The sequence below is a fragment of the Phyllostomus hastatus genome, unplaced genomic scaffold, assembly GCF_019186645.2.
Source record: "Phyllostomus hastatus isolate PE091 unplaced genomic scaffold, TTU_PhHast_1.1 phas_scaffold_21, whole genome shotgun sequence".
Classification (NCBI taxonomy): domain Eukaryota; kingdom Metazoa; phylum Chordata; class Mammalia; order Chiroptera; family Phyllostomidae; genus Phyllostomus; species Phyllostomus hastatus.
The window spans coordinates 12,486,268-12,507,007 of NW_025334017.1; the positions used below are offsets into that span (position 1 = coordinate 12,486,268).

Here is a 20,740-nt window from a genome sequence, read left to right on the forward strand (position 1 = left end):
CCTCACTCACCAAGTCACCCAACTGGAGCCCTCTGGACTCCTCTCTCCTCCTTTACCATTCGAAATTCATTCTTACCAAATCTTGCTCATTTTCCCTCTAAAATATGTCTTGGGTCTGATTCTGTTCTCCAGTCCTGTTAGTGCCCCCTAGTTTGCACGCACAGTGACACTGACCAGATCATTGGCTTATCCATTTCACATGTTCCCTGTCATTCCCGCCCACGTTAGGAAAAACAGGTGTAGTTCCTGCCTCTACTGAGTTTGCATCTGGCTAGATGGCTATGACCTTACATTGGGGGAGTCTCAAGGCCAATACCCTGTGGCTTCCCACAACACAAGTACTTTCTCACTCAGGGATAGCCTGTGGAGTGAGCCAGGGGTGTAGACTTCTTCCATCTGTTATGCTGCCATCTTCAGCACAAGACTTGTAGTAGCCCTGCTGAAGCAGAAGGAGAGAGGAGAGAATCACGGGGGAGGCTTCTGATGCCTAGAGTTGGAAACACAGCCATACATCTGCCCACATTCCTCAGCCAAGAGGAAGGGAGGCTGGGGATTGCAGTCTAGCTGGTGTGCCCAGGAGGACTCTTGAAACAGCTTGGGCAACAAGTAACTGTCTTGTCCACACTCTTAACTCACTGCCCTCACTGCTCTCACTGCCCTCACTGCCGTCAGTGAGATGGATCTGCAGTGAAAACCTGACACTCACTTGTTATAGATATTCAGTGGCTTCTTAAAATCTCATAGGAGGTACTCCATGACCTGGCCTTTAATCACGTCTCCAGTATTATCTCACGCTTCTCAGGCTAGGTATGCACCAGCAACACAAGAGTTTTTGAGCCTCACTGATGTTCTTCATTTCCTGTGTTTGCTTATGCCGTCCCAGTGCCCTGAAACCTCACCCCAATTCCCTCCACTGCGTCCCTTTTCCCTAAGTGAAATCCTACGGTGTTCTTTAGCCTCAGCTGGAAAACTATATCCTCCAAGCCGGTTTCTCTGTTGCTGCCTTTCTCTGGACTGAAGTTGGTGCCTGTCTTTTTGTGCTTCTATACTTCTCTCTGAACATACTTACCTGCCATTATTAAATTTTCACTTATGCCCTCCCTGGACTTCGAGCCTCCTGTGGGTAGGGCCCTCTGAGCCTGGACTCTCTGGCGTGAAGCACAGTGATTAATGCATAACTCAGTCTGGACTTGTGGGGTGAGCACGACCTCTGGTTTCAATTCTTCTGACCCCTCTTCGCTGAGACCCCGCCCTCACTCTTTCATCACTGCAGACACCCTTCTTCTCAGAGTGTGGGCCTCTGATATGAGATTACGTGTGTTTTGGTGTTCATAGATATGCTGTATTTGGTTTTTATGGTAGCTTATCTCGGGAAATTATGCTGAAAATAAATAGGTAAATAAATAAATGAACTAAGAGCTAAAGAGCAGCTGTTCTCTATTACGTGACATTGCTCAATACAACCCACTGCTCGAGATGTGCTCCCAGGGTAGCTGGGCTTCTGGTGCTTCCGGAGCCTGATGCCTTCACTGCTTTTGGCAGATTTCTCTGAAGTGAGACAGTGATAGGATGAGAATCTTCCATCCATCCAGACAGTGGTCTGTGGGTTACAGTTCATGTGGAAACACTGACTGGGGCTTTACCAGGGAAAAATGGCCAGCTGTTGGGGGAACAGTGGACAGATATTTGTGCTCCATGGCTGACAAAGCAATCTGGATTCTGCCAAGAAAAAAAAGGACTTTCTGAGTTTGCCAGTCAAAAACACACTTGAAAAGTCTTGTTTGACAAACAGCCTGAGAAGTTAGAACAGCAATTTTCAAGCTTTTTCATCTCATACCCTGCATAAACTAATTACTAAATTCTGTGGCACACCCAAAAATATATTTTTTGCCAATCTGACAAAAAATAGGTATAATTTTGATTCATTTACATTAGATGGTTATTATTATGTTGGCTGTTGTCATTTTTTTTAATTTAACAATCTAAGGGGAAAGAGGTCAGTGCCCCTGACGAAATAGTAAGGTATTGCATGTTTTAACAGTTCTTGTGGTGCACCAGTTGCAAATTGCCAAGTTAGAGAATAAACAGCCTGTGAGTGAAAATGAAAGCAGATAATATAGTAATTGTTTGTTCATTCACCGCACGTTCATTTACCTAATCTCCACACATTTATGTGGGAATACAAAGATGGTTACTACATGCACCCAGAACTCAAGTTTACCTTTAGTAGGGGAGGTATTTGTGAAAAGCAGAAGTCCAGAGACTTGTGGAAAGTGTGTTAGGAAAGCTGAGGGACCCATAGAAGTGCCCTCATTGGGACTTAGGGCCAAACTGATGGAGAATATGCCTGAACAGAGTGTGGAAGGATAAAAAGGTCAAGCGAAGGTAAAAGGAGGGTGAGATGTGTCGTGGGGGGTGGGGGGATGTTCCTGGCAGAGAGAGAAGCACGTGTGTAAGAAGGTATTTCAAGGGAAAGCAAATTTTGTGTTGTTGGTGCTTAAAGGGTGCAGCTGGTAATACAGGCGATGAAGATGGAAGTCTTGGTAGCAGGGGTTGGGTGGGGACTTTTATGTTACAGGAATTTGCAGCCTCTTTGACTGCTCTGATACAATAATATTTTCTTCAAGGCCTAGGAAGACCATGTGCTCTAGCATCAAGGGTCCCACGACCAAATCCTGGTCCCTTCTCCCTTAGAGGGTATGGTAACATCCCACTCACTGCATTTTCCCTTGCATATTTTGTGTTCACCACTGTTCCTGAATTCCTATAAACTTTAAAAATATTATCTTAAAATACGATGGCTTTTAAAAGCTAATGAGTAGCTGTGAATGCTGTGCTAGGCACTAGGAGAAGTGTCCTGGCTACTCATCATAAATGGTTCCCACTGGAGCTTCATGTTTCTGTAAAGAAGTGTTTCTTTCAAATTCTCCCAACTTCTTTTAGTCAATTTGAGCTTTGATTAAATGTGAAATAACAAGAAATGAAAAGTACCCTCAGTAATTTGACATTGAAAACAGGGAAAAGAAAGAACTATCTATAATAGGATGGAGATTTACTTAGATAATTTACTAAGCAAAATCATCAAAATAGGTAAATGTGAGAAAATATAATAGGTATCTGGACAAAATATGTCAGACCAAATGGTAGGAATGATGAGAGGCATGATTCCTTCTCCAAGGCAAGTTTTCCATTTATCTAGTTTGAGTTTTATTCTGGGACCCATAATTTTCTTGTATCTTAGTATGTCATCCTAACAACCTTTTCTTCACCACCAGTTTTCACTGGTGACGTTTCTTGACTCTGCAGAACAACTTCTGGTAGTTGCTGAAGTTGAGAGTGACGGACAGTGGACAAGGCTCCAAGGAGCTGGCTCATGAGCGATGGGCAGGTTCCGTATGATGCAGGTCTTGACTGTTCGAAGGCCCTTGACTTACTTGCTAATTCTTGCCTACAGTCTAGATAGGTAAAATATTATTGCTATCTTTATGAATAATGGATTTATAAACTGAGATGTAAAAGAAATTTAAAAATCAACTGATAGCTTTCTAAAAATTTAATGAAAAAACTTTTTTTTGCAAGATCAAGCACATTTAATGTAAAAAGTTTAAAAAAATCAAGAGGATTTCAGACAATGTAATCTTGGGTTATATAATTCTAGGTATCTAAGGTTTATGACTTTGGATGAAAAAGAATTTTGTTTTATATATCTACTATCTCCCACTGTTAAAATAGATTAAGTCTTAAATATTTATTTTAAATAATATATTCATTTTAATTTTGAATTTGGATTGGAAAAGAATGTTTTTGTTGTATTAAATGTAAATATAAGTAGTTAAATATATGTTTGGTTTTTGTAAACTGGAATAATTATTAATATATTATAGACTGTGACACAAACCATTTGATGTTCTATAAAATTCCTACATTATCTTAAAATCTGAGTTATTCCAAGTGACCATTTATAACTTTATGTATTTCTAAACCCCAACATTCATAAAAGTGTACTTATGTTAGGCCTGTATCAAGGTTTATAACTGTTCAGAAAACTTTGGGGTCTCTTACTAATCTCACATATACTCTGTGCTGCAAGTCCATTATGTCTTAGAGTTCCCCACTGCACACACCCAGTGCGGACACTGGCTGGTAGCTGTAAGCTACTCCTTCCCGAAGCCCTCTCTCCTTTGTTTGAAGGAGCCCTCTCTCCTTTGTTTGAAGGAGATGTGTAATACAGCAAGTCCTTGAATAATTGTTAAGCTTAGGTTACCCAAAATTCTCAAAGTGGTAACTAGACTCTCTTTTAGTGCAGTAACATATAAAATTATTTGCTCCCAATAATTCTTACCAAAAGAGAATTTCATAGAATATTGCTATGAAGAATGAGTCTCAAATACACCTGTGTTTCTAGTTTTATCTACATGGGAAAGACTGATGTCGTTCACTGAGATAATTGATTTGTTAGGTTAGTGGAGTGGGAGGTGGTCTGGGATCCCATCAAGCACCCTCCGCAGACACTTCATTCCTGAGCACGTGAGAGGACCATTACGCAGGCATTTTTTCTTGAGTGTGTTTTTCCCTTTAATAACCCAGCTCATTCTGTCTTGCACTTTATAGCCTGCTGAACTTTAGCTTCAACCCTATTCTTATTTTCTCTGTGTTCCTTTGGACTCTAGACTTTAGACCTTTCCTTGTCTCTTTGCCCACCCCACACTGGGGTTTGTCACCATATTCCTGTATCCTATGCCCCAAACCCAACGGCTGGTCACACCAGCTCCAATGCCTGGCCACAGCGCCTGTGTACAGCATCAGACACAACATCACTCAAAAAAAAAAAAAAAAGGGAGAAGTGATATGAAGAGACAGTGAAGTGTGTAGCCTGACATGACTGACACGCCCAGAGGAATTCAGCAACTCGTGCAGGAGGAAAGTCTGTGCTGGAGAAAAATATTTGTTAGTTATCACCACATAGAGAAATAAAGGTATCTGTGGTATGGGTTAGCTAACCACGGGAAGAGAAGAAGAGAAAGACAGCTCAGCAAAAAACCCTTGGCATTTCAGGAAAGGACTCCCTCGAAGAAGAGGATGCCTGTAAGGAGACAAAGTGGGAGAATAGAAAAGAGAGGGTAGCATGTCAAGAAAGAGAGTGAGCTTAACAGTGTCTGTCATCACAGAGAGAGAAATTCAAGGACTAAATTTTTATATTACTGACACAACAATTTTGGAGAAATGGTAAAGACAGGAATTAAAATGATGTACAGTGAGGAATGTGTGGATGATAAGCAGGAAAGTTGTGGGGAAGGATTATTTATCCATTGGCCTAAGAAACTGTCAATTTAGGGGACTGCAGGGCAAACCCCTGAAGCTCTCTAGTTAGTGTGCTCGTCTGTAAAATAAGGGAATTAAAATAAATGATCTGCAGCCACCATTCTGCCATAATATTTTATCACTGTGGGAGTCTAAATCAGTTCATAAGCAAGAACGGAATTGTAATGGGCTAAGTTGTACTTGATTGTCATTCTAACATAAAGACTACATCCCTAAATTACCCTTGTGCACCAGCTCTACATCTAACAAGAAGCATGCTATTGGTGGGTTTTTGTTGCATCATTTGGGTTGTTTCAGCAGTTCACGCAGTCATAGTTAACTTAAAGTCCTCACTTGTTTTCATTAGTAGAAAGGATATACCACATTATGTTGAAGCACTAATAAAAAGAAAAAATAAAATGGAGAACACAGTAGTTTTACAAATAGAGCTTTTGTCTTTGTTTTTAAACTTAGGTTATTAAATATTGCTTCTAAAACATTTTTATAAATCTCTTTTGAATCCCAGGTATTGCAATTTCAGATGAACTCGATAAGGTAAGTTGAACTATATACATCTAATAAAAAGAACATATAGAATATAGATTTTAATCCATGGTCTAAATGAAAAAGTTTTTGAAACATAAAATGTTCAAATACAGTTTATTTGGTGCTAATGTTTTAAAGCTTTTAAAGTTGTATGCTTAGATTTTTTAAATGAAAGTTATATGAAATTTAAAGTATCACATATTCTTTTGAGTTAAGGATTTTTGAGTTTGGCTAGAGAAAATGGAATCACTGTAATTATTAAAAACTATATTAAAACAGAAAAGCTAGTAATATTTATTACATAAATTTGGATTCTGCTTGTATTTTGATGATGATGATTGATGATCTTACTCTTTTCTGTAACTACCCTTTGTAAACTTTACTCAGTATGTTTTTTTTTTTTTAATTTTTAAGATGCCAAGAAAATCTTGCACTGGGGTGATAGTGATGATGGTGGTGAGAAGCGGTATGATAGGAAGATATTTTAGCAGTAGTAACAGTGGAACTTGCTACGGGTTGGAGCTGGGGTGCGTTGAAGGGATCAGTCAGTGGAGATTCTTAGTTTTGGGAGATGAGAAACTCAGTGAGCTGTGGGGCCATTAGAGACAAGGTGGGAGAGCAGATTTGACAGGTTGGAAAGCTGTTCTCTTCTGGATTATTTTGAGTTCTCTGTCAAACATGTCCATATGAGTTGTGGCTCATAAGAAAGATTTGATTTGCTGTTATACGGTTAGGAGTCATTGGGATAGAAGTTCTCTTTCTTTTTTTTTATTCTCAGGGCTCCTTTATAATCTTAAAAATTATAGAAGATCCCAAAAAGCTTTATGTAGATTATATGTATTAATATTTACCATATTAGGAATTAAAACTCATAAAAATTTTACATGCATTTATTTTTAAAAAGCAATGACAAAACCACTACCTTAACAAAAAGGCTTTTATGAGACAATGTTTTATTTTCTAAAATAAGGAATCTGTGAGAAAGTTACATTATTTACAGTTTTAAAAATCTCTTTAATGTCTTGATTAATTGAAAACTGTTGAATTTTCATATCTGCTTCTTCAATCAATCTGTTGTGATATGTTGTTTTAGATAGAAAAAAGTTTGACATGAGACATATATAGTTGGAAAAGTGAGAAGCACCTAGAAATAGCCATCAGTATTTGGTGAACATTGATACAAATATCTTTCTAAACAGAAAATGTGCTGAATTTGGCTTAGTGGCTAGATAAATAGAAAGAAAATGGTCAAAAGTATTGTACAAAATTGGAATAATATTCTATACTCATATTTTAAAATAATAATATATAATGTAATAGTTATATTATTTTTATAAAAATACTTAGCATTTTTATATTCCAAATAGGAATATACCTTTTGAATTTTAATAAAAATATTTATGTTAGTATAAAAAATTGTTCCCACTCTCACACCTGATTTTTAAGAGAACCAGATAATACCAAAGAAACGCAGATCTCTGGCCTCACAGCCAGCATCCTTCACCTTCCTGGACCAGCCTTGGAGGAGAGGGACAGCCTGCCCCATGGCTCCCTCTGGTGACCACAGGGCTCACAATTTTACATTTTCCTCAGTGAGAAAGAGTCTCGGGCAGGTGCTAAAAAATAGTTAAACAGAAAGATTTACAGTTTGTGGTGAGCTGACACCTATGTCTTTAGTATAGTAATAAAAATAAATGCATATTCTTCCAATGCATAATCTTTCATTAACAATTTGGGGTGTCCACTAAAGATATATTTTTCTTAATCTTTATAATAATATACTGACCTGTTACTGTCATTTCATTGAAATTATTTCTTCTGCAACCTTTAAAATTAGTTTATGAATTCTGAACAGGGTAAGAATTGTTAATTGTACTTCAAATGGAAAGATAAAGCAAGGCTGATCATATTTTTAAGCCTTTTAAAAAATTGTGTGAATTTTATCAATGTCTTACTGCTTAGCCACTGTATCAATTTTTTATTACTGCTGTAACAAATTAAAACAAGATGACTTATTATCTTATAGTTTAGAAGTTCAACATGAGTTTTCTGGGGCTAAAGCCCAGGTGTCATAAGGTTGTATTTCCTCCTGAATTTTAGGGAAACCCGTTTTGGTTTGGTTTGGTTTGGTTTGATATTTTTGCCTTTTCCAACTTCTAAAGGCTGGCTCATTCCTTGGTGCATGGCCCCTTTTCTATGTCTTCAAAACCAGCAATATCTCATCTCTGTCTTCAGCCTGGGAAAGCTTTCCACTTCTATGGAACCCTGTAGTAATTAGGTTGAGGCCCTTCAGCTAATCCAGATACTCTCCTTCCCCCATTTTAACATATTTAGCCTTAATGATGCAAGGTTCCTTTTGCCATGAAATGTTTGATATTCACAGGTTTGGGTATCAGGATGTGGACATATCTGGAAAACCATTATTATCCTATTAGCCATTACACAAATTTAGATGGTATTACCTTTCATATCTACATATACTGTTTTAGACCCCTACCATTCCAGTTCATCCTTCAAAATGCCATATGGTAGACATGGTTGGTGCCTACTAGGGCAGAGTGACCCATCCTTCAGCTGTGCCTGTTGGTACTTGTGGGCTCATGCATCATCTGAGGATGGATTCGACCCAGAAGGAGCTGTTCTGCCCAGGAATGCCTGGGTTGGCGTCAGGCAGGGATTGAAGGAAATAAGACTCTGAGTTGTCATTCACATTCCGGAGCTTTCTTAGGGGATCAGGCTGAGAGTAGACTTTAGTTGAACCTTATCTTTGCCTAGCTTCTTCCCATTTCTCCTGATTTCACAGATTTCACTTAAGAGACACTCACCCCCAGTAAATTAGTTTCTCAGTCTCTGGTTCTAGAGAACCCTATTTAAGACCTTCACTGGAGGAATCTTTCTTAAACCAAATCTTGCTGAAAAATTTTCTGTCACTCGCTGATACTTACCAAATTAAGTTCAAATTTCTTAAGACTAGAATCAACAGTCTCCACTGAAATCTATGTCTTATGCTTTATTTCATTCTTTTTCTTTGTCACAGTCTTTGCTGTACTCAACAAGGACTAGTGTGAGGCAGCCAGACCCAGTACTTCCAGGCCATATTTCTATTTATTGTCACATTGTTGTTCATTGTCATCTGTCCTCCACCCTCCCAGTGCCCCCCCCCCACCCACTTTTCTGTCTTTCAAGCTCCAGCCTCCCCTGACCACTCTGGCAGAAAGTGATCTCACTTCCCATATGCTCTTAGGGAACACAACAACCACATTACAAAGGACACTCCTTGTGTCATGGTCAAATTTTTAAAAAAATATATTTTATTGATTATGCTATTACAGTTGTCCCATTACCCCCCCTTCATTCCCTTCCCCCCTGCACACCCTCTCCCACCCACATTTCAGCCCTTTAGTTCATGTCCATGTGTCGTAAGTTCTCTAGCTTCTACATTTCCCATACTGTTCTTGCTCTCCCTGACAATTTTCTACCTACCGTCTATGCTACTTATTCTCCATATCTTTTCCCCCTCTCTCCTCCTCCCACTCCCCTGTTGCTAACCCTCCATGTGATCTCCATTTCTGTGGTCCTGTTCCTGTTCTAGTTGTTTGCTTAGTTTCTTTTTGTTTTTGTTTTATGTGTGGTTGTTAATAATTGTGAGTTTGCTGTTATTTTACTATTCATGGTCAATTTTTTCATTCCTTGAAGAAATAGCTTGGTGTTCTGGAAAAATCCACAGATAGACCTTGGTTGAATCATAGATCCTGCTGTTTACTAATTATGTAGCTTCAGAAAGTTATTTATAGATGCTGAGCTTTAGTTTCGTTCTCTGTGAAATGTAATGTTTTTAGTAGCTATTAAAAATAACATCGGTTACTCTCCCAATAAAAAATAACTTCAGATTGCTAAAAACATCCAAAATATAAAGGAATTTAAAGAAATATTTGGAAAAATCATTTGAAAGGACAGAGGAAAGCACCCACTACATAAAAATGCAGTTCGACATCATTGTTTTAGTTGAGCGTCGGTTGAGCCTTTGTCACTTGGTGTTGCTGTCACCCATAGGATCACAGCAAATCAGTTGTTTACAAGAAAACCAGCTATTTCTGCTACTGGATCCTAAGGTATATGTCTCCCACTGTCCTCATGTGGTAGGTACTGCATAATGTGTCAATAATATCCTCAAAAATATTCTTATATTTCTGTGAACTAAATAATGCAATTGAGTGAAAAGGCAACTTTTGGAATATGAGAAATATCTAATAAGAGGTTAATATTCAGAATACATGAAGAACCCCCAACTCAACAACAACAAAGCAGATATCCTGATTAAAAGTAAGCAAAGGACTTGAATAGACATTTCTCCAAAGATGATATACAAATGGCCAAAAAGCATGTGAAAAAATCCAAACTGCAGTGAGATACCACTCATACCCATCAGGATGGCTACTATATAAAAACAAACAAACAGAAAAACCCAGAAAATGATAAGCACCAGTGGGGATGCAGAGAAATTGCTTTTTGTACTATTGGTAGGAAAGTAAAGTGGTGAAGTTACTGTGGAAAACAGTATGGTAGTTCTCAAAAATGTTAAAACTAAAATTAGCAGATGATCCAACAATCCTACTTTCCCACTTTTGGATATATATCCAAAAGAATTGAGAGCAAAATCTCCAAGATATATTTGCACACCACATGCACTGCATCATTATTCACAGTAGCCAAAAGGTGGCAGCAACCCCAGTGTGCATTTATGGGTGAAGAGATGATCAATGTGACATACACATCCAGTGCAGTATTATTAGTCTTAAAAAGATAAGAAAAAAACTAAAGGAGTTCATCATCACCAAACCATTATTATATGAAATGTTAAAGGGACTTAAGACAAAGAAGAAGAGCAAAACTGTGAACAATAAAATGGCAATAAATACATATCTATCAACAATTGACTCTAAAAAACAAAGCAAACAAACAAGAACAGCAACAGAATCATGGACACAGAGAAGGTTTTAGCGGTTGCCAGATGGAAGGGCAGTGTAGGGGAAAGGGTGAAGAGATGAGGTGACTAAAAAGTACAAATAGGTAGTTACAGAATAGCCATGGGGATGTAAGGTACAGTTTGGGAAATGCAGTAGCCAAAGAAGTTATCTGCATGGTCCATGGACATGAACAAAAGTGTGGGGATTGCCTGAGGGAATGAGGGGTGCTGGGTTGGGGGGAGCAAAAGGAGAAAATCAGGACAACTGTAATAGTAATCCTATGACATGCTACAATGTGGATGAACCTTGAGGACATGATGCTAAGTGAAATAAGCCAGCCACAGAGAGATGTGTACTGTCCAATTCCATTTATATGAGGTGTCCAAAGTAGTCAGATTCATAGAAACAAAGTAAAATGGTGGCTGCCAGGAGCTGGGGTGGCAATAGGCATTCATGGGTACAGGGCTTCAGTTTTGCAAGATGAAGGATACCTGCTCAGCATTGGTTTTGCACAGAGATCGGTTGCATAGTAGTACGAAGGCACTTAACATTACTCAGCTGCATACTTAAAAATAACTAAGATGGTGAATTTTAAGTTACATTTTCTAACCACAATTAAAAAATATATATTCTTATATAAATAACATTGTTGTTTTCATAGGAGTTCTTTGGATAATTTGGGCTGACCTAGGCAGATGTCATAAAGCAGAAGCAAAGTTCAGTTAGATCGTTCAGAACAGTGAGTAATAGGACAGGGCTCTGTGATGTTCTGGCTTAAGTAAAAGATACAACTTACAGTATTTAGACTTACAGATGGTCTACATGTCTTTTAAACAACCCAGCAGACTGTGCTGTTTCAGGGAGGTTAATAAGCTTACCAGAGGATATACAAAGAGAAGGTTCATGCAGAACACGGGCGCAGGCAAATGCACTGCAGAGCATGTGCTCCTCACCATGGTACTGTGTATATGGTCTAGGTGCCATTTTTCACCAGTGTGATGGGTGCAGAAATAGAGCTCATAGTTTCATAAGTTCCCCTTTCCCACAGTAAATGGAGGAACTGGAACTCACACCCAGAAAGACAGTCGATACTCCAGAGACCTTGTTCTCAACCTCCCCATTGGGTTATGCCAACCAGTTTCCTGGTATAGTGCCTGGTGCCGAGTAATCACTCAATTAATGATTGCTGTTTTATCAGAAACTCTCAGTTCACAGTGCCTACTAAGCCTGCACTAAGCCTTTGGTCAGTGTTGAGTAAATAACTGGCTGGAACTAAAATAGTTTTATTTCTCTAATTCAGCTCTACCTTTCATGGCCATTTACCATTTTTCCCACTGTCAAGATATTTTCTGTGAGCCATGTTATTATCTCAAGAGCTCTAACTTGTTCTACTATGATGGTACCCTCGAAAGCAAGTCAGGTAGTGTTCATGCTCAGCCTTTCAGTGTGGAAATTGAGTGTATATGAGACCAGGAAAAAGGCCAACAGGGCAGGCAATGATAGATGTGTGTGTGTAGTGTGACAGACACTGTGCCAAGTGCTTTGAGCACACTTTCTCACTAACATCACAACAGTCCTGTGCGGAAGGTCTTGTAATCTCCACTTTACGCAGGGGACAGTGGATGCCCACAGGGTGTGGAAAGTTGTGCAAACTTGCAGGTGTAGATGATATACCTCAGAACTCAGGTGTGAGTGCAAATTTAACTCCAGAACCCATTTTCTTAACCACTTTTGTTATCTTGCCTCACTAAAAAGCGAAGAGTCTCAAAGAGAGCCTATTTGGTATTATTTCAGACTGGCTAAATGTGTAGCATATAACTCTGGGGCAGACATGATGTGCCATCTTGCTAAGTATTCCCATGTAGGGCTGAAATCTTAACTCCTTCAAAGTAAGGTGGTTTTTTTTCACTGATAGCTTTGTTTTGTTATTCACTTTCCATTTGTATTAATTTCTTCCCAAGCAAACTATCTGGATTTTTTTTTGGGGGGGGAGGGCGCTCAGTATTTGGAGAATGGATTTCTTATACCCAGTGGGACATACTGAAGTCATTATGATCCTTTGGTCTTGCTTCTGTGTTGCAGAGCCTCTTGCCTGCCTACATGTGCCTCACATGTGACCTACATGTGTATTACATGATATTTTTGGCAGCAGAGGAAAATCTATTAAACTGCTTTATGTGCTGTGTTTGTTGTATGTTTGATTTATACCAGGTGGCAGTTCTAATATTAAGGAAGACAGCCAGTAAGTAAGCTTCTTGTCCATGTTTTGTTTTAGTGAACTGTGGAAAATGGCAATCAGGGAAAGATATTTGTGGTTTGCACCACAGACAAAGCTCAGTAACTCTAATGATAGGGCGCTTCTAAAAATAGGGCATGAAAGACCTACAGTCCACTGAAATGAGCATGTGAGTGCATTGTTTGCAGAAAACAAAAAGCAAAATGCTTCTTTGAAAGGTACTCAGCCTTGTTCAAAATAAGAGAAATGCAAACTAAACACCACAGCTCACCTACTACACTAAAAAAACTCCCAAAGTTTGTTAAAATACGCTGTTGGTGAGTCTGCTGGTCGGAATGCAAGATGGTGCAAAGGCTGTGGAGAGAAAATTTTAATATCTCTGAAATTAAGTGTAATTTCTTAATTACTTAATTACTTAAAATTACTATTTGACCATATAATCCTGCTTCTCTGAGTCTATTCCAAGGACACACTGGCAAAAATAGGAAAAGATATATGCATGTTACTATACATTTGAATGGCAGAAGACTAAATAAATGGATGTTCATTAAAAGAATACTGAATAAATTATAGCTCACCCACCCAAAGGAGACTCCAGAGGGATCCCCAAAATATATTGTTCAATGAAAGAGGCACGAAAAAAATATATTTATAGTGTACTACTTAACTAAGTACAATGAAATGTAGATACAATTTTGGAAATATTAAAGTTAAAACAACAGTAGCAACACCTGTAACACACACAAACAATTTTTTTAAAGTTACATAAGGGAGAAAGGAAGGTACAGAGAGTAGAGGATAGGAATAGAGACTTGACTTTTTGGATTCAAATATTTGACTTTGGAATCCTTTGAATATTTTATATATAATTTTAAAACAAAGTTAATTCTTAAAACAGTGACTTCTAATAACTGAAAGCAAAATGAAGCAAATGAGCACAACTGTATTTCTGAAGTAAACACACAGAGAGAATTATTCTGTCATTGTGAACACAGTGAGTTGATGGTTGTCTGGTGGATGTACCCTGAGGACAGAGGGAACAGTAGCCTGCTCTTAAAGTGTTTTTACTCATTGTGGTGTTAATGCCAGTGCTGATGATATTGTTAAAGACTGTTGTGTGTGCTTTGTGTGATATAGCGAAGAGGTAATTATGCTGGTGCCCTTAAGGATCAGAATTTTTCACATAAGTGCAAAGAAATCCATGTAAGATAAACAAATTTATGTAAAAATTAGATAATCCTGTTTTGATAGTATTATTAAGAAATTACAACATTTCTCATTTGAAAAACTAAAATAACTCTCTACAGGCAGCAAGCACTATTAGAGACCAATATTATTTTCTAACTATCAATCATTCTCTATTAAAAGGTGTGAAGGCTTTTGGGGAACAGGCCAAATCTGGGGCTGCAGCTGGGACTGTACAGCTTGAGTCTGGTGTATCTTTTAGCTCCAGAAGATAAAGATGCAACTAAAGAATGATGGAACATGTCAAAAGAACACCAGAGCTGGCTTGTAGGAGTTCCTACTGAGAATAGTAAAACCTAAAAATAAATGGTAGTAATGTGTGATAGTCTGTTGAATAAAACATAATCCATGAATCCATACTGATATATCCCAACACATGCGTACATGAACAGGAGTGAAGAGAGAGCTCTTTGTCACAGTATAGTGCCAACATATAAGAATTTGTCAAAATTAGAATATTTGGTGACATTAGAAAATCACAAATTGGCGATTCTCATAGTAATTGTTGCAGGTGAGGGTCAGCAAAGGATGTTAATATTAGTGGGTGAAACTTTGATGAAGTACAGGTTATATACATAGTCACAAAGTTACTTCCCAGAACACACTTACTAATTAACAAGAGAAACACGGTAACTTTGCAATGGAGAATCCTGGAAGACTGTTCCTTAACCAGGTGATCAAGGTAAATGTCACTCATGATAGGGCAGATTGACATCATGTGGCTTTTGATATGAAAAGAATGCATCACACCTGTGTTATTTTCATCACAGTGCATGATTTGACTATAACCCTGAGGAGAACACTCCAAAAGCACCGGGTGTGGGTCTGCGTAAAAAATAACTGGCCCTTATTTTTAGGAAAACATGAAGGTCGTAAATTTCAAAGACTGAAAACTGTTCCACATTTAAAGGAGATAAAAAAATTATAATTGGGGAAATTTAAACAAGGTTGATATATTAGTCTTTTATCAATGTTACCTTTTTTTGTTTTGAGACTTAGTACTGTGGGCGTAAAAGATGATGACCTTCTTTATAGGAAATATACCCTGAAGTGTTTAGGGATAAAACAATATCACATATGCAATTTACCTTCATATGGTTCTAAGAAGAATTTAATCATATATTAGAGAAGGAGAAAATGATAAAGCAAAATGTCAACCAACAATGTCGACATTATCATGTTAACAACTACTGGTCAATCTAGGTGAAGGATATACAGGAGTTTGGTTGTTTTGTTTTTCATCTTTTCTGGAAGTGTGCATTATGTCAAAGTAAAATATTTAAAATATTTAAATCTGTTTCTTAGATGTGTCCACTCTTGCAAACCCAATAACAATGAGGTCCCCTAGTCCAGGTTCTAGTCTTCAAATATATTTCCCACTAAAAGGAATCGGAGTCCATGAGCACAGTGGCCACTCCAGTCTGGAGCAGATAGGGCACGCACCGTGCCTGAGCTAGCTTGTCATGCAGGAAGGCAAGAACACCATACAAGACCTCTAGGAGGGCAGCCAAGTAGTGCAGGAGCCCAACTTAATCAGTCTCCCACTGGAGCAAGTGAGAAAATTTGAACATGAATATGACTACTGAATACTGTACTGCAGTGAATTATATCTGATATTTTAAAATCTATGTGTTCATCCAAGATAAGTTGATAATCTTTAGACAACATCATAGGCCCAGAGTTATTTTCAAAACTGTTAAAGAATCAAACATTTAGTCTGCCTTTTCTATACAAATTGTACTTCATAGTAATCCAATATTTGATGACATGAAGCTTATCTTTACAGAAATATTTCAACAAATAAATGAATGTGGAATTATAAAATTAGACTATCACTATTTGACAATTCCTACTGATTTAATGGACCTGAGGAATATTTATCAGTGCTGCCAGCATTGCTCAAGAAGCCTCAATGAAATGTTATGTGCCTCCACATGAAACTTGATCCATTCTCTCTGAAGCATGATTTGCAAAAAACAAAACAGCAAAGACAAAACTGCATCCAAATCTAACTACTAATTTACAGAAATTACAAGGGGCAAAGGAACCTTTTGAACCACATTGCAGGGATGCAAAGGGAAAAATCCAGACTGTGGGAAACTCACAGGACAAAGTACTTGAGTTTTTTGAATAACAACAGCAACAACAAAATTATAGGAGAGAGGAATCAGGCAGAGGAGGGAAACCTACAGACTAAAGGAGATATAAAAGACTGCTAATCAGTCAGAACGAGTGGGGCCTTGCTTAGAGCCCAGCCTGTGTACGCAAACGGAGATAGTCAGGGAAATTAAATACTCATTAGGGATTTGTGGACATTAAAGAATTATTCATTTATTATTAGGTATCATAGTTACTGTGTTTGTCTATAAAAATCATACTTTTCAGAGCAACATGTTGGGCACTTTACAGATGACATGATACAGTGAATGGGATCTGCTTCAAAACGACCTGGGCAGGGAAGGGAGAGTGTGGAAAGGATGGAGGCTGAGTTAAGGATGGAGCTTACCTGTGCATTGATAATTGACAAAGGGGTTTATTCTATGATTCTTTCTATTTTTATATTTACATGAAATTTCCATTTTAAGAGTAAAATGTTTTAGATCATGGGTTGGAGGATGGAGAAGACAGTGAGAAGATGAGGAGGGATAGTATCAGGCACCCCTTTGGGCTAGCAGGCATGCTGGGCATTTTCTCACATGTCATTGAATTTAGTTCTTGCCCCAGTCCAAGGAAGTGGTTACGATTTTTCTGTTTTATGAATGAGGACACTGAGGCTAGAGTAATTTCCTGATTTTTTCTAACATCTCAAAACTAGTACTTGAGAGACCTGGAATAAATATTCCTGGACTGACCCTTTATTCCCTTGCTTTTCTTTGGTGTTTTCACACATGCACACAAATACTACTCATCCATGAAAACTAGGAAACCCTACCATTTGTAACAAAATGGATGTACCTTGAGGTCATTGTGCTAAGTTGAATGTCAGACAGAGAAAGACAAATGCCATATGATCTCACTTATACGTGGAATATAAATAACCTAACTCACAGTAGCAGAGTAGAGTGGTGGTTGCCGGGGGTATGGATCTGGGGAAACTGATGTAAGTGGTCAAAGGGTACAAACTCCCAGTTATAAAGTGAGCAAGTTCTGGGATCTAACGCACATCACGGTGACTATAGTTAACAATACTATTGATACATTGTATACTTGAAAGGTGCCAAGAGACTAGACCTTAAAAGTTCTTACCACAAAAAATAAGGTAATTTTGTTAGGTGATGGATATGGTTACTAGCCATCTTGTGATAATCATTCTGTATTATCTGCATATATGAAAACATCATATTGTATAACTTTAAACTTACATGGTGTTATATGTCAATGATATTTCAATAAAGCTGGAAAAAAAGGGTCAGTTGGAAGAGAACTGTTAACTGTCTGTTTGCACCAAGTTTCTTTATTTGCTAACTCAGGTTCAGTGTGTAGATTAGTTTAAGGACAATTATCAAGTTCAAACATTTTTCTGTTAAATCAGACACTTTATGTGTGATTGTCTTCTAAAATTTTCCTTTAGTGAACTGGCAGAATTAAAATAAATTACTTGAAATTTAAGAGTTTATAATAAATATTTTACTATTCCTAATTGATTATCATCTACAGACTTTCTTCTGAAATGGCTTAATCAGTGTTGTTTATAAATCATTTATATGATTTTTAGTTAGACATAAAGATACTTCATAATTCACCACATAGGCATTGTTTTTATTCTTTGAATTATTTTTAATTTAATCAATATAAATTTTGCTCTTGTTTTATGAAATCAGAGTTTGCAAGTTATTATGGAGGAAACAAAGGGATTTCAGGCATGATCCAGGCTTGCACGAACAGTAGGTTGACCCCCTGGGTGGGCTACTTGGGGAGAGGAGGCCTGGCCTAAGACAACTCCTCAGGCGGATGAATTTCCTGCTGATAGGAAATACCGAGCAAACCTGTTCCCTTTGGGAGAATTTTTTACTGGAAATGCTTTTCTCATTAAATTTGAGTATATACTTACTTAAGAACCTCAACATCTAGGGACCTCTAGTCTTAGGAGGGCAAAGTAAATTTATACGTTTTGAAGGAGTAATTAGGATTTACATTGTTTAGCACTGAAATTTTAAATGATTTATTTATTCATACGCTTAAAATATTTTGAAAAATATGTTTTATTCAGAGTGCACTTAAAAACATTTTCTGCCGTGTCCTGATGTCTGTGGTGTGCTCTGTGGTGGGCTGAGCACTGCTGTCTTTGCTGAAATGCTTCCATAAAGACTTATGGAAATATGTTTATTTAGCTTACTCAAATATACACAATTTGTCCAAAGAAAAATACGTTATCTTAATTTATTACAGGTAAATAGACTATATTCATGAAATTTTAGAGATGCAATAATTTTTTTAAAAAGCAGATTTTTTTTAAAAAAGCTTTGTGCTTTCCAAAAAATAAAAATAGTAGAGTCACAAAAAAAGAAAAAAGGAAAAAAAGAAACAGTAGAGTCACATTTTTCTTCATCTATAAAACATTCACCTCTTGACTCCGCTGCCCTCGTTTGCACGTCTTCATATCGCTCCGCACATCGGCCATTTCTCACTGAGTTTCTGCCGCCAGCTGGAGTTAAACCCGCTGCATATCAAACTGCTTATCTTTCTCTCTGTGCTCTGCACTCCAGCGGCAGTGGCATCTCATTTATTTCATTTCAAATAAGCGACCAAGGAGGATTTTTTTTTTCCCTTCAGATTCTCTGCAGTTCTCACCTTTTGAGCATACTCAAATCTAAATCCTATTGTACTTTCTCATGAGTGGTGTCAGAACCTATCTCTTGTTACAATGGTCAGTTTCTTTGCCCCTGTTCTTCGATGTTGAGCCTGTAGTAAGACAAATGTCTCAGCCCAGTTCTGCCCCCTGACACAAATGAGAATAATAACATTGAATTAACTATCCAACCTTTGAAATGTACTATCTATAAAATGAAACTTCAAGGGGTGGGACTTGGAGCTGGAGGCACTATCTGGTTGGATCTTTGAGTCACTCCCCCTTGGGAGTTGAGTTGAGAACCCTCCAAAGGAGAGCCACAAGGTAGATTCACGCTAGAAACTACAACCCGAGGGTGAACATCAAAGAATAAGGAATTCAACTTGCACAGCTCAAGGCTAAGGCATGACTCAATAAAAAGCCACTAGATTTTAACAGTTGTTATGCAGAAACATTTACTAGGAATCAAATATGCAAATTAAAAAACTAAACTGATATAATTTTTATCATAACCTTTGAATTAAACCTGCCTCATCAATTCTCTGCTCCATTTCTCTGTTCATATTTACATTGAAGTGTCTGTTCTTACCCAGCTGGCCCATTCCTGAGGTTCAGTTTACCGTGTTTTTCCCCAGATATATCAAACATAGAGAAGTGGTTTAAATCAGTCCACATCCTTAAATAAGTGGTCTGATAGCATATGTACAGAATTCTACAGTCTAATTGTGCTACCCCAGTATAGTAATTCGTCTGTCACAGTAGGTCTTGTAATTCCCATCGTCCCATTTTATGTTTGGAGAAAGTGAAATTCCGAGAAGTAACATTTCAGAGACACACAGGCGAAAACTGATTCTAAAGCTGTAAATGAATTTATAGATTTTTTTATCCTAAAACATGTCTTTGTCTTGATTTGCTTTCAGAAACAAATTTAGGTTTAACATTTAACAATATTGTTGTTAATTTTAATTCTTATACTTCAAATAATATTAAATAGTGGCAGATGAATATGCCTTTGTAGATATTACAAAACATTAATTTGATTATGTGACTTCAGAGCTGAAAGCCATTATAGTGTTTTGATTTTCTGACTCTGGGAACATAAATATGGAAGGAATTCAGATTAGTTGCTAAGTTATGCCAACATTATTACTAAAATATTTGCTACATTTTTCATTGTGGGCTGGGAATCAATATTAAGATATACAGCTACTTCCTATTGCTTGTTACCACTTGGGTAAATGTCTATCTAATATGTTGTAGTCATATTTCAATATTGCATAAGGTGTTGTATTGGTATATTAATTAATATTACATTGTATATATTGTAATACTATGTTTCTGTTGTATTGTTTTATTTGTATATTATTTCTGAGCATTGTAAAGACTCAGAGACCAGGTCTGAATTTTTAAGGAATTGACCAAGACTCTTGTAATACTAAAAATTACAGCTAAACATAATTTAAGGGAAGCCTGTGCCCCTCAGATCAAGATATTTTAAATTAGATGTTTTCTCACTATAAGACAAATGCATATTTATCATAGAATATTGGAAAGTCATGGCTGTGCCAGAAAGATAAATTAAAATTAACCTATGCTTCCTGCATTCAGATAAAACTATTAAAATTTAGTCTTATAATAGTTTCTTCCAACAAATCA

General features: G+C 37.4%; 1 protein-coding gene across 1 annotated transcript in view; it reads left to right on the forward strand.

Moving 5' to 3' along the window:
- CUNH8orf34 (chromosome unknown C8orf34 homolog) overlaps nucleotides 1-20,740 on the forward strand; it is a 302,867-nt gene that overhangs the window by 71,655 nt on the left and 210,472 nt on the right. The window contains 1 exon segment of the mRNA XM_045861369.1: nucleotides 5,828-5,856. Within this exon segment, the coding sequence (XP_045717325.1) occupies nucleotides 5,828-5,856 (29 nt within the window).